At 50.4% G+C, this 14830-nt stretch overlaps 1 protein-coding gene and 1 long non-coding RNA gene across 18 annotated transcripts in view; one reads left to right on the top strand and one right to left on the bottom strand.

Annotated features, from left to right (window-relative positions):
* Positions 1–1378: 1378 nt before the first annotated feature.
* Positions 1379–3877, bottom strand: LOC118254188 (uncharacterized). The gene is made up of 2 exons (XR_004780605.2): positions 3754–3877; positions 1379–1969 (listed from the first exon to the last, which is right to left on the bottom strand). It is a non-coding gene; the product is annotated as an uncharacterized LOC118254188 (long non-coding RNA).
* The window catches only part of CUX1 (cut like homeobox 1), a 268016-nt gene continuing 256746 nt past the window's right edge, over positions 3561–14830 (top strand). For 15 of the 17 annotated variants that reach the window (XM_035559234.2, XM_035559218.2, XM_035559219.2 and 12 more), the window contains exon 1: positions 3698–3837. In XM_035559234.2, the coding sequence (XP_035415127.1) occupies positions 3775–3837 (63 nt within the window). In that variant the 5' untranslated portion in view covers positions 3698–3774. Of the gene's footprint in view, positions 3838–14830 lie in introns of all 17 variants that reach the window. The other 2 variants (XM_035559220.2, XM_035559233.2) reach the window with 2 other exon arrangements.

Raw genomic sequence — 14830 nt, forward strand, 5'->3', positions numbered from 1 at the left:
ACCTATGAGTTTTGATCTTAATGTGGGCTAAATCTCCCAGCATCATAAATTACCTGTCTGCTTGTCTGTCTCTATTCCTTGTCATCCCTTGGACTGAGGGATTTTGGTATGAGGTCCTCCTTTTCACAGGGAACAGACACGTAGAGCCAGGCAGCTGGGGACAAGAAGCAGCTGAAGAAAATGCAAAGATGAGAGCCAGGAAACTGAAGAGGGAATGGGCTGGAGAAGGAGCAGGAAGGGGTACAGAAAAGGCTCTAGAGGAACTCTGTGATGGGAACTGACATTTGGGAGTTAGTTAAGGTGAAAAAGATGCAAAGAACTCAACAGAATCAATGGAGAAGAGACTCAAAGTTACAGCCCTGCTGAGCAGTTCGCAGTTCTCAGAGTCCTGGGCAAGGAAATAAGCTAGATTCACTAAGGCAAACAGAAGCCCAAGTCCAGTGATTAGGACTGGACTCATGGTCCAAAATGTCTTAATGAATGCGGACTGCTGCCCAGAGGAGCGGCTGTGACAATGAATTGTTTCTGACAAGTTTGGGGCCCTTGGAATAAAGGTCCCTTTTCCTCAATATTCTGGACAATGACACGTGAAGCATAACGAGACCGATTGCCATTGATGGCCCAATGCAAGTGGTAGAGCAACTGTGTTAATTAAACATCTGTATTAGTGACATTTTCTGACATGGTGACATTAATGGGAAACGAATTTTAATTAAGTATTTGATTCCTAAAATGGTGCCTGTGTGTCTATACCTGGAAGAAAATAAAAAAGAAATCTGTACAACATTCTTTCAAACACTTTGGACGTAGCAAGCATGACTGAAGCACTGTTAGTAATTGCCATCATTTTAGATTTAAACTGCAAATACACTGTACTTACTTTTTCAGTACTCTATTAGTGCATGTTGAAAGAAGTTAGCATTTACACAGATCAAATCTAACCTTAAGAAAGCGTTCCTCAGATGAACACACGGGACCGATTTCTGAAAAACGTAGTAATCCAAAAAAACTTTATTCTAACCGGCCTCTTGCCAGGGTGCACCAAATTTTCCATGATCCTTCTTCCGTCTGACACGGGTACGATTCGGCAGAAACACGAAGCAAATTACCTCTTGCTCCGAGAAGCTCTGTACCCTGCAGGATCTTTGCAGAATCCAGCCCAAAGAAATACAGCACTTTCAGAACACGGAGCTGTCAAGCAAGATTTCCTCGGGCTTGTTGCCACACAAAATGGCAAATAAGGGACCTGATCCTGCACTGAAGGCAACGGGAATTATAGGTGCTCAGCATTTGTCTGCTGGCAGAGCTAAGGTTTCTCAGTACTTCCTAAAATCAGCCGTGCTGTTTATTCCTATTGAAAATTATACAGCTAAAAAGCTTTGGTATCTAGCCACAGAGCTTTTATTTCAAATTGGCAATAATGTAACAAGATGTAACTCCTGCAAAAAGACTACAATAATGTTAAAAATATCATAAAATATTATTTATATCAGGATACATTTGCTACCCCATATGACAATCATTCATATTTCTTGACAGATATAAACCTCTGCTTAACACATTAGTATCATAAATATTACCAGATATAACACTGTAATTTAATACCTACCAAATGTATTTTAAAATATTACTCAATTTAAAACTTTGGATTTTAACCAGATGTGTTTCCAGAAAATGATTCAGGTCAGATGCTTTTTTCTTTTCCTTTTTCTGTGCGTGTGCGTTCAAAGTGGAACATTACTATGTGATTTATTGTACTATGACTGTATGCCCCAAACCTAAAACAGCACCACGATACTTCATCCTTGAGGCTTACACACCTGCAGTCCAAACTAACAAGAGAAAACATCTACATGGCACGGCAGGAGTCTTTGAAATGTCTCTTTGCAGTTGCCTGGACACAGAACAGACTGGTAGAGCAGGGAGGCAGCGGAGAAAGGGTGAAGACAGGAACTCCAGCCTCTTTCATCTAGAAAGGGGGGACCATGGAGAGATTAGAGGAGAGGATTTTGATTAGATCACTGGAATGTGAAATGATGCTTCCCAGGATTAAAATCCTATTTTAGAGCTACCAAACCGGTTACGTTCTTAGTCAGAATCTGGAGGCTCGCAGGGCTCCATCCCTGCAGACGCCTGCCGCGCCCGACACCCTCTGCCTGCAGCAGGGGGGCCCCGGCCAAGCCCCCCGGCCTCCCCCCGGCCTCCCATTCGGCAGCCCCCGCTGCCAGCCCTGGACATGCTTTCCGGAGGGCGAGGGGCTTCATTCCCCTACCAGCCCCGTGACGGCCGCACGTGCTGCGAGCCCGCAGCATGCCCGGCCCAGCTGGGCAGGCAGAGGCCCGGCGTTCTCGTACCCTAGTGCCATTAGTTTTATTCCCGGTACGGCCAACCAAAAATGCGAAGGTCTACAGTTGTCGGGTTGATCCTTAGGTGGGACTCGTTAACATAAAACCCGCCGTTGCAATTAGGAGCTTTGTGAGCAGCAGCCTCAGCAAAAAGTGGAAATGGAGGCTGAAGCGATGGTGCTCCTCCAAAGGAGGACGGCGGCAGATTGGGAAATAGTCTGCAGCAGCCGCTCCGCCGCTGTCAGTGCCGTAACTTCTCCAAAGACAGACAGAGCCATTTTCAAGTAGTCAGCCCGCCGACTTGAGCGAGCACTAAATTCACTTGATGATCAAATACTGTTTGACGAAAAATCCACCGTCGCTTACTTTCCCGGAGGAAGATCTATTTATTTGCCTTTTGATGAGGCAGTGCGAGGCAGCAGCGGCGGCAGCGCTTGGGGAGTGCGATGCAGCGGGCTCAGTCCCACGGGGCCACCCGCGAGGCATCAGGCACGCTGCAGGGCCACGGTGGGCGCGTGGGCTGCCCACCCAGAGCTTGTGGGGCCGAGCTGCGCCCCAAACCCACCGTGCTCATCGGGGTGGGCGCAAGGGGGAGGGAAATAAATCGCGTTTATGGACGCGTTATTGTTTAGAACAAAATAAGTTATTTCATCCCTGTGATCTCCGTTTCTATGGCTATGCCGCACGAAGCTATGAGCTGATTTTCCAACCCCGGTGTTAGCCACCCTCTCCGAGCCGGCGGCCAGGGGCAGTGGCCCCATGGGCGCCTGCCCGCGCCTCCATGAACCCCGCTAACGACGGTGCGGCCGGTGGGGACGTGGGGGTCCCCCTGCTCCCCCTGCCGCCACCAACACACCGGGGGGGGGGGGCCAAGCTTGGAGTGGGAGGGCTGTGGGCAATGCCCCCCTCCCCAAATCCCCCCCAAATCCTAAATCCCAAATCCTAAATCCTAATTCTCCCCCAAATCCCAAATCACCCCCAAATCCCAACTCCCCCCCCAAAACCAAATACCTCCCCCCAAACCCAAACACCCCCCCCCAAATCCCAAATACCCCCCCAGCCGTGCCCCCCCCCCCCAAGCACGGGGATGGGGGGGGATGACACACACACACACACACAAACACACACACACATTGGGGGAGGGGGTCTCTATGATCGCACCGCCCCCCAACCTTCTCTCCCCCCCCCCCCCCCGCCCCCCCAGCGCACGGGGCTGACTCCGCGTTCCGGCCGCCGGCGGGCTCCAGGCCGGGATTTGGGCGCTCCCCGCCCGCCTCCCGCCCCCTGCCCCCCCCGCCCCTCCTCCTCCTCCCCCCTCCCTCCCTCCCTCTCTCCCTCCCTCCCTCCCTCCCCCTCCCTCCCGGCTCCCGAACTCCAGCCCCTCTCTCTCCCTCGATCAGCCGCTCACTCTGTCTCAATATGTCTCAAGATGGCGGCCAATGTGGGATCGATGTTTCAATATTGGAAGCGCTTTGATTTACAGCAGCTGCAGGTCAGGCTCCCCCGCTCGCCGCACCGGCCGGGCCGCGCCGCCGGACCCCCCCCGCCCCCCTTCCCTTCCCCTTCTCCGCCTTCCCTCGGGCCCGGCCTCCCCCCCTCCTTCCTCCTCCTCCTCCTCCTCCTCCTCTTCCTCCTCCTCCCGCAGCCGCCCGCAGGATCCCCCCGCTCCGCCCGGCCGCGCCGCTCCGCTCGCCGCCCCCCCCCCCCGCCCCCGATCGGCGGCCCCATCGGAAATCGATCCCCTTTGTTCAATTCATCGATCAGCCCAAGATGGCGCCGGAGCCGGCGCTACCGGGGCCGCCACCGCCGCTCCAGCCCGCTTCGTCCCGGGCTGCCCTCTGCCCGCTTCCCGTGCGCGTCCCCCCCCCGCCGGTACCCCGGGGCCGCCGCTCTGCGGGGCTCCGCTCGGCCCTTCCCCGGCCCGGCTCCCCGCCGCCTCCCTCAGCCCCGGGGGGCGGCCGGGGGAAAGTTTCCCGAGTGCCGGGACTTTGTGTGGGGTGTGCGGGCGGGGGGGCGCGGGGAGCCGGCCGGGCTCGGCGGTGCAGGCGCGGAGCGGCGGGGGCTGGGGGCGCTGTGGTGCCGGCCCAGGGGTGCCGGTGCCCCCCCCGGTGCTAAACCCTCCAGTGCTTCCCCCCTCGGTCCTTACCCCCGCGGTGCAACCCTTCGCCCGGTACTCCCCCCCCCCACCGGTGTCACTCCCTGCGTGCTTCATCCCTCCCCGGTGCTCCCCCCTCAGTGCTTGTCACCCCCCCGGTTTCACCCCCATCACGGTGCTCCCTCCCTGTAGTCACCACCCTCCGGTCCGCATCCCCCCGGTGTAACCCCCCCGGTGCTCTCCCCCCTCAGCCGCCGCCGGGCAGGGGGCTGCGGCCGGCCCCGGGGGGGCAGTGGGGAGCTGAGGGAGGGAAAAGAAGAGAGGGACGGGGGGATCCGGGCTGTTTTTTGGGGGTCACAGGGCTGGGGCAGCGCGCCCCGAGGGGCTGGGGGCGGCCCGGTGAGGCGGGGGGGGGGGGGGGCAGCGTGACGGGAGGCGGGGGCCGCGCTCTGACAGGAGAGCGGGGGGCGCCCGGCCGGGGGGGGGTGGCTCAGGCGGCCGCTTCCGTGCCCTGTTGAGGGGACGAGGCCGGGCGGTGCGGTTTGGGAGCCCCCCGCGGGCCCGGCCCGAGTGGCATCACGGTGCCTCGGGGCCGGGGGGCAGCGGGGCCGGGCCCCCCCGAGCCTCCCCGGGCAGTGCGGAGCCGCTTGGGGTAGGTGCTGGCCCCGGTCCCTGCCGGCTCTCAGGTGCATCGGGAGGTGGGGTGAGGCGCTGCCTTTCCCTCTCCGTCTGCCTTTTTTTTTTTTCTTTTTTTTTTTTTTTTTTTTAGCTGCTTTCGTGTTTTATTGTTTCTTTTAAAGGCTTTGGATTAAGGTAGACTTGGCTGAACTTTCCTCACTTGAAAGGATTCTTAATAGCGACCCAGAATACCTACAGGAATACAGAAAATGAGGTCCAGATGTAGAATTGTATAAAATAAAATGGATTAAATTAAGATGTATTTAAACAAGGTCTGACATCTTTAATTGTGGACTTTTGCCTCTGTGTATGCGTGGTTGTACTTGCTTAGCATAGAAAAATAAACACTCGGAACGTCACTGCTGCGGCGTTACATTTAACGGCGGGGAACTCTGAATATTTCCTCTAAAATAAAGCCCTCAGAAATGCTTATTGATTAAAATATATTACGCTAAAGTATCTATCATGTAAATTAAATTCTAAAATGTAATGAACGCGGCCAAATGGCATTTTGATAGATTGTTCCATTCTGTTTTTAGTTTGAAAAAAAAAAACCCCTCACTTTTATTATAATTTAATTTCTGTGCATACTGTAAAACCTGTTGTGGAGTATCACTCTACAAACCTTAATCTTATTTTTACAGGCTCGATGTGACAGGCTGACTCGAGCAGCTTGTAGGCTCTCCTTTGAAGCACGCCTGTAGTGCCAGCTCTGAGCTGTCTGAGCAGTGTTCGTTACCTGGTCCCGAGGACTCGTGATTATTTGTACGGGTTGCGGATTGGGGCTGCTCACCTCATGGCAGATTCACCAGGCCGTCCGTACCCAACAAACTTTGTGCTCAGCCTGCCCGCGGAGAGTCCTGGAGTGACCAGAGAGGGAGAGAGGACCTTTCATCCCTAGGCAGAGTAGTTAATTTGTTTCAAATTAGCTTTTTATTTTTTTTTACCCACCCATCTGCATGAAGAGGTAGTGTAATATTTACTCCCACTTGCAGATGAAGCAATATGCTATTAAATCTATCATTACCGAGTGTGAAGCTCAGTCTTACAGAGCTGTTTGTTCCCCCCATTCATTTGTAATCATGTCTTTTGAGTGTGGAATTACAGACAGTAAAAATTGCCCTTTTCCGTACTTTCTTTACCCTATTCCAGGGCAAAAACGCGAAGGACTTGTGCTTAGCGTAGTTCCGCCTGTGCCCTGCCAAGTCCAGCTCTCCCAGCTGTGGGCTCGGTGGCTTCAAAGCTGTCGTTTTGCTGCGCAAGAAAGTTGTGAGGAGCTGAGGATGAGGCTGTGCCCGTGTTCCTGGCAGCGGCGCGACGTGCATGCTGCCTGCTCACAACTTCCTCTTCTGCCTTCTGTTAGAGGGCATTTAACTGTTGATGAGCTCCGACCTGCCTTGTAATATTAAGCAGCAGGTTTCTCGGGATTGTGTCAATATTAATTAAAAACGGAGCCAAGACCACTGTAGGGTCTGACTCTTTTAATTATTTATTTCCGTTCACTAAATAACCTCTTGTTTGTAGGAGGAGAGATTTCAAGAGTTGGAGGCAGGGTTAAATAATTCAGAACTCGGATTAAAGAACAAAAAGGTCCGTTCACAAACGGAATATGACGCGCAGAAATGGCGGTTTCCTAAAAGTACCAAACACGGCTCTTCGCTTGAGACTGTACCTCAAACCCATGCACGCAGACTTTTATTTTACAGCGAAGGTTAGTTGCATTTCCTAAAGAAGTGATGAAATTGGCATGGCATCATTTCTGCGTGAGTTTGCTGCGGAAGGTGGATCCGTGTTTGATAACTCATGGTGAAGGAGTTGTAGAGAAAACAGACCCTCGCAGACGGTGAATGCTGTGGCCATAAATGCGAGTTAAAGCACCGGGGCAGTGCTGGTGCCCTCGAGATAGGAGCAGGTCTCCTCTTGGGAGGTGTCGTGCTATCCCAGTCGGCTGGACCTGCAGCAGAGTGAAGCTTGTTACCTGCTGCTGGCCAGGTCCTCGCTCACGGCTCTTGTTTTTGGTGTCTCTTGCCATCACCTCCCCCATAAAAACACCCCTCTGCTGGTGAGCAGGAAAACAAGCCTGTGGGTGCTGCATGCTGTCCTGTTCCAGATTCTGGTTGGTGTTTCTGAGTGTGCGTGTGTGCCTCTGTGTGCCTGTATCGGCAGACGCAGACGGCCCAGCCGTACCTCTCCGACCAGCAGTACTGCTCGAGTAAGCCTAGCTTGCCTCTCAGATCTAAGCTGCGTCTGCAGGATGAATGGAAAAAGTTAGTACTGCTCGAAAACCGAACGCACTGCGTGTTGAAGCGTTCCGCAAATAAGCACGAGTCTCAAAATCTCAAAGCTTTTTAGGGCAGGCACGCATGCTAGTGAAAAGTACAGCTTCTTCAGTTCCTTGCTGCTTTTGAACAGAACAGCATAACTTGTTACCGTCAGGCTACAGAACTAAAATCTAACCCCAAGTCTTGCTTGTGTTTTTTTTTTCCTTTGGTAAATCTCATCCCAGTATTGCATCATATATGATTAATATGAGGATAGAGTATTAGTTTTATGTCTGCTGTGACTAAATGTTTAAGGTAAACCATTGATCTTACTATACCATTACAAAATTTGTAACAAATCTGGAAAAACTAAGTAGTAATGAGTAGCGTTTAAATAATGAAGCTATTGAATTATTTAATTAGAAACAGGTGGAGTTCTTGGCATCTTTTCCTTGGGTCTGATTGTACTGGAGCACGAGCCGATTTGCTGTAAGTGAAGAGTTGCCATGCTTCATCAGAAGTGGAATTAGCATCTTAGCATTAATTTTGTTTACCCATACAGAGCTCTGCAGAATTTGTATCTGCCCTAAAAGTAGTCAATTCTCGGTTATTTGTGATGGTAGCTAAACATGCAGTAAGAGGAGTCTTTAGCTGCTGAAAGTGCATTCCTGTTCCCCCACCCGATCAGATACGGGTGCTGAAAGCAACTTGGCAGTTCTGCGAGAAGGTGCAAGAGAGAGAACCCAGAGGGCTGCGGATACCTGAAAGACAGGACGCCGCTGCCAGTCGACTCTGCCAGCCCTCGTTTGCCTGAAATAGGCAAATTTGGCTTTTTGTGGTGGTCAGAGCAGCATCCCTGGGCATCCAGCATGCATGACGTACTAAGGGCCCACGCTGTACTTCTGGCTTGACAGTTTGGCCTCCCTAGGATTCTTGAATCTGTTCCTCAGAAGGAAATTTCTGAAAGCTTTGCTAGCCCTCGTTCTTGATCCTCAGATGAAATAATGCCCATCTGAAGCATGGCAGAATTAGGGCACGTTTCAGTCAGACTGCTGGTATGCCAATTTTGTAGTTAATTGGATAATGTATCGAGAAATGCAGTAGTGGGGATTTGGAATATGGCAATGGTTGGGATGTGTTGGAAAAAGAGATTGTGCTGCTTGGCTCTGTGTGACAATACCAAATAATGGGCGAAATGTTTGTTAAAGAAAAAAATACATGCAGTCTAAAATTTCAGTGAACAATTATTCTTTATTTGCGAGCTGATTTGTAATGCATGGATGTAGAGAAGTGCACAACCCCAAGTTTCAGTTTGATCACACTGAGGCTGCGAATGAAGGCAGTTTATCTATGGGAAGAGGAGATGCATACGTGAGTGTCTGCTGTTATTTCAGACACCCAGCAGGCAGGGCTCGTTGGCTTGGGGTGTGAGCGGGGTTGTGTGTTCCTGTCTTGGATATCCAGGTTTCTCTTGCCTGTTTTCTTTGCATTTTGCTGTTTGCTTATCTTTTTGCTTGGCTGTTTCCTGTGTACTTAATGGGCAAGGTGGTGAAAATGTGATGTTTTCTGGAGCCAGAATGTGGTGATGATATTCCTACACTGCATGCCTGAAGGAGTGGGGACGAAGATGTGAAGCTGAGCAGGAGAAAGCTGAAATGGGGTCGTTAGCAGAAGCCAAGAAGTCTGGGGGCAGACATTTGTACAAGAGTCCCCATGCACAGGCTTTCAGTGTAGGGTTGAATTTACCAGGAAAGATGAGAAAAATTAGGCCTCATGATCAGGATAGCTGATGTCCTTAAAGTGCTAAAGATGAGTCTTACTCAGGTTGTGGGATGTATGTTTGCGACTTGTTTTTGTTTTCTCTGCTCTGACAAGGCAAATGCATCTGTCACTTCTGCTTTTCTTGTTAATTATACTGAAAAAATACAGCATGTTGCAGTGCTCGGGTTATGAAATAGGTGGAAATCCAAACAGAAAACTGAACGTTAACAGAGTTAAGTTCTTAAAAAAATGAAATGCAGAGCCTACAGATGTTGGGTGTAGGTTGCTGGATGTAACAGTGGTCTCCCCTGTTGTCAAATAACACTTGGGTTTCTTGGAAAGCAGTAGGCAGCAAAGAATTTGTGCTAGACCCACAGCTCTTGCCTGGTGGCGCTTACGTTGCAGCTCTCTCAAGAGCTCTGCAGCAGTTCAGGCTGCGTTTCTGTGGCTTAGCAGCGTTGGGTGTTTGAGCATGAGTAACTGCGCTGCTGGGTGGGAAGCGTCGAGGCCAGGGGGTGACCCGATGGCTCCGTGCGGGAGAGCCGCAGCAGACGGAGTCTGAGGCCGGAGTCTTTCAGACGGATGCTGTCTGATGGCTGCTCGCCTTGCTGGCGGCTCGCTCGCTTCCCTGCCTTGCAGTAATTTAGTGCCTTTGTCTGCAGTTGGGGTAATAAGGAAGTCTCTTGCCGGGGCCTGAGGTGTGCTTCTGTGGTCGGGTGGAGGGCGCAGTGCTGGGGTGATCAGCTCTGTGGATCACGGGGGGCTGCTCTGGGGAGGCGGAGGTAGAGGCAGCCCTGCCTGGGGAAGCTGGAAGCAGATGCATAGAGATCTGGGACCTGCCTTCCTTCGAGGCTTTACGTTCCCACGTGTCTGTGCCCTGGCCATGAGCTTTTTAAGGCCTGTGCGGATGTAGGCCGGGACTGTCTCCAATGCATGAGCTTGTGCCTCAGTGCTGAGCAGGTCCTGTTGTACCTTCGGTTTGTGAAATGTGCCTTAAGGAATCTGCAAGCACCTGGAAGTGCTGCTGCGAGGTTTCTGTGAAGAACATGAAAGTTTAGGCAAAAGCGTTGGTAAACGAGATCTTAGGTTTGGAGATCTTGTGTCTGGCTATTGGTCAGCTGAGCCTGGAGCCACACGAGCACGTGGGTGAGACCAGACCATGGTCTGATTCCTGCTAAAATTGTAAAGCAGTGCTTGAGCTGTGGAGATGAGGGGGTCCTGTGCTGTGGATCACCGCGGAATTCCTTCCGTGTGTTTTTTTTATGTGTACAGGGAATCCAGATCCCCTCTGCTGCTTTTCGGTTAGTGGTGGCTTCAGTCTGTGGCTCTCCTGTGACGAGCTGAGGTCTGTGACACTGCAGGGACACAGAAACAAGTGGGGTGGGGGAAAGGACGCTGCTCACAGAGGGAAGTGGTGAAGGGAGGAAGGAGTTAAAGAGCGAGCCTAAGCCTAGGGCTTGGAAAAGAAACTTTCCTTACAGCACAGCTGGGAGGAGAGGGAGCGTGTTTCAGAACGTGCACAGGACTGGGGCGGTGCGGCTGGGGAGCACGGAGGGTCTCCCAGCAAGTGCCTGGCTGCCGTGTTGCAGCCAAACCCAGCTCACCTGCGCTCGCCCGTGTTACAAAAGGATAGCCTGGGGTTTACCACCGTGCCGTGCTTGTGGGAACACCCTGGGAAGATCTGCGCCAGAGATACCAGGGCGGTGGTACAGCGCCGAAGCACGCCGACAGATTTTAGTGCCGTCCTGTAACAAATAAGGCTTATGTTCCTGGTAGAGCTAAGCAGTTCCTTAACCACTGAATGGTATTTTCAGGTATTGTGAGTAACAGACGTATTGTCATTGTTCTTACTTCACAAAATTTGAAAGGTGATTTAATAGCTGTTGACTTGCGAGTCTTCGTTTCTAGAAAACAAACAAACAAACCTCCAGATGTATCTCAGGCACAAGAAGATGATTTGTTTTGCATGAGAATGTCCTGGCTTATTTCTCTAGAAACTGAACTGCAGAACTAAAGCGTAGCGCTGCGGGTGATGATGTGCAGTGGAAGTTTGGTTACATCGTGCTCCTGGGCGCTCCGGTACCTCCGCTGGGTGCTGGAGGCTGCGGGGTGCTGTCGGTCTCTTATTTTAGGGAAAACAAAGGGCTTCCCTTACCAGAGTGGTAACCTTAAGCTGGTGTGTGTCAGTTCATCAGAAGTCTATACACTGTGAATATGTCGGGGAGTAATGCTCGGGGGCTGATGCTGGCTCGTAGTAGGTGAGTGGCCGATAGCAGGTGGTGGTGGTCTGGTGTAAGCTGGGGGTCCCAGCCCTGCTGGTGGCTCGTGGTGCCTGTGCTGTGCTCTGCGATGCGGTTCTCCACCTGGAGAACATGAAGCGTGCTGAGATGGAGGGCTGTCAGCCAGCGCGTGTGGTTCTTCATGGCTTCTGCCGAATTCTGTGCTCAGCATAAAGAAGAGTTAATGGTGCATCTTTCTGCACCTCTGTTTGATTTCTGTTCAAAGAGATTAAACAGAGGACATACCGCCGTTGGTTTGTGGAGGTTTTTCAGGCTTGTTGCTAGAAGCAGTGTCTACAGGAACGAGTGTGGAAGAGGAACTGAGTTGTCAGATGTCCTAAAAGGTCGTTGTTGGTGATTGGTACCAAACCACTGGGAAAAAACCTTTCCTGCAAAGGGTTATGGAGGTGCAACCTGGAGTTACTCGTACATACACACATTCTACCTCACAACACACCAGCAGGTGCTTTGGCTTAGTGTTTGAAGGCAAGACACGCGACTTAGCAACTTTCCCTTCCGATTCTCTGTTCGTTAAAGGCTGCTTAAAATTTACATTATAGGCTCCCAGTGGTAGAGATGTCAAATTTAATGCTCAGCAGCCCGTGGTTGCATCACTTAGAAGTGAGGTCCTGAGCTTCAGCTGGAGGCAGCACCACTCTTGGGTGACCACCGACTCATCCCGCATGCCTTCACTTCCCGAGGAGCTGCTGGGCTGGAGGGGCGCGGTGCTAGGTTGCCGAGCCCCTGAGCACCGCTCTGGGTCGCACTCGATGAACTTTGCAAAGGTGAATAAGCTTTACCCCTATTTAGCCTATCACCAGGGCCCTGACCCAGTAAGCATTATCGCATGTGCTTAATTTTTAAACACATGCGTAGTCGGAGTCTTCTGAGGTCGTCTGGGAAGGAGTGCCCTTTGCTGCCACGGCCGGTGGCTGAGTTGTGAGCGGAGGAACCTCTCCAGCCTCTCCCCACGGTCTGCTGCAGTATCCAGGGTCTTCTCTGTCTCTTCCTTTATCTCAGGTTTCTAATCAGCTTGAATCTGTTTCTTGTTTGGTTCGTTGATGTCAAATATAAATGTTGTCGGAATAGCTCAATAAAATTTATACTTGTGCTTTGTCTGTAATTATTTTTCATTTTATTTTTATTGGGCATTTACAGGTTTTATTGCATATGCATGTCAAAGTAAATTTATGTCATGTTATCACTTAAAGATGTTTGCTTCATTTTCAGACGTAAATAAAATGTACCCTTTGTCTGTGATCTGAAATATGATCATGTTAATTTTGTCAGCAAAATACATATCTATTTTTATGTTGCAACTTTTGTGTGTGCGTGTTAATATTGTAGTACTCAAATAACTTGGGTTTGGTATGTCTGGTATGAGCATAGTTGCTTTTCTAATACTAATTGTGGAGATGGGATAATATTAAACATTTAGTAACAAGGAGCCAGTAGTCTTGCAATTGATTTTCTAGGGGGAGACCTCTGTACAGAGCTGCTTGCACAATTGTAACCTTAGTTTCTTTTATGTGAGCACGAGAAGCGTTTGGTGTATTAAAAAAGAAAAAAGGGGTGGGGGGACCTGAATACAGTGATTTGTCCCTCCCTTCCCTTCTGCCAGCTCTATCCTCTTCCAGGAGCTCTTGTTTTCTTTTGCTTATAGGTTTCTGCACGTTTCCTTTGGCATGGAGTCTGGCTATCGAAATTCTTAGGATGCTGGAAAAGGGCAGCTTGCTAATATTGTGTCTTCAGCTCATCTGTCCATTGCTGGGCACAACACCCTGCTCGTTTTCTCGAGCAAACGTTCTTCAGGCTCGCAATTACCGTGTGAACTCACAATTTCTATCATTTTGTTGTTATCAGAACTGAGTCGATGCTTGCTGCTTTGCTGGGGTGACCCTGGGAGGCTTCCACACAATGAGAGGGGCAGGAGGGCTTGATAAGGCAGATGATCGGAGAGCAGGATCACCCCGAGGATTTGGGCACTTGGTAATGAAGGAAGCTTTCCCCTGCGAGCCTGGATCCTGTGGGACTGCGGGTACTGCGCTTCTTAGAGCCTGCACGTCTGGGCATCGTTCCCCTGGCTACTTCAGACCAGGGTTGAATCAAATGAAATTGTTTTACGCCACGCTCCCAATTCTGTGCATAAAACACATTTCCCTATTTTCTGTGCTCATGAGGAGGAGCTGTTTCAGGCTTTTCATGTATGTTTGGTCAATCTCCTGCTTGGGAAGTTGTGTTGTAAAGCTGTGTTCTTTGTGTAACCTCTGATACTCGTTTCTATCAGCCCTTGTAAGTCCTTTGTTGTGCACCGTGCCATCAACTCTTGCAACTAGAACTGTTTTTTTTGTTTTTTTCTTGGGTTGTTATGGTAAGCATAGCACAAATGATTAAAACTGCATAGGCACTGTGCTGTGACCAGCTCATTTTAGATAATAAATTAAAATCCATTAGTATCTGAGATGTCCTGGCATATCCCGAGTACAGTTAGTTCTTTAATGTGCCACGTCTTACACCAAGCTAAGTAAAACTTGATTAATGTCACTATCTGGGATTTTCTGTCCTGTAAATAGGACTTGAAGTCTAAAATTGGAACTGTGAAAACCTACTTTAAATAGGATTAGAAGAAGAACTTAGTAGCTCAGGTTGTTTTCACAATCTTAGAAAGTGGTCGCCAAGGCCCCCGAGCTGCTGCACGTGCTGTCTCTTTGACATTCCCCTGAGTGCAGGGACTGAAAGGCTCCTCCGGTCCCTGCCTGGTGCTGGTGCTGTGCTCAGCGCAGCCTTCCCCTGGGGTGGGTTCACAGCTTCTGGTGTCTGCAGCACCCTGCCCAGAGCTAGGTGCTGGTGGGCGGCGTCGCCTTCTGCAGGCACCTGAGCAAATGTGGAAGCTCCTGGCACCAGGGAGTGACAGCTGCACGCCTTGCTGCTCATTTTCCAGGTGAACTTGGGTTTGGTACAGGCAGATTACGTGGAAGCTGGCAAGTTCACAGGTGTGCCTGGTTTAAAAAAAAAAAAAGCAAAAACTTTTTTAAGGCATTCACTGCTCTTTATCTTATTTGCTTCTAGATGTGTCACGGCAAAATGAAGTCATATATTGTAGTGCTTTTACGCCCTCTTCATTTGCTATAATAATTTTACCAACAAATTGTGAAGTTAATTTCAGCAGTAAGAAGTTTTCATTCTAGCGAGTTTTTAGATGGCTGACGGCTGGCAGCAGCCCCTTTGTACGGTTTCTTGATTGTCAGCTCTTCATTAGAAATTTACTTTCTAAATGCTGACTTAAGGCCTGACACTTTGTTTGTTTAACTGTCAGTTACACTACTTTGGAGACCTAATAAAAGCCTCTCAGATCTTTCTGTTGAATTAGGCCATCCTTTACCACCCCGGTGACTAAAGTAAAACAAGCGT

The sequence above is a fragment of the Cygnus atratus genome, chromosome 20 (genome assembly GCF_013377495.2).
Source record: "Cygnus atratus isolate AKBS03 ecotype Queensland, Australia chromosome 20, CAtr_DNAZoo_HiC_assembly, whole genome shotgun sequence".
Lineage (NCBI taxonomy): Eukaryota > Metazoa > Chordata > Aves > Anseriformes > Anatidae > Cygnus > Cygnus atratus.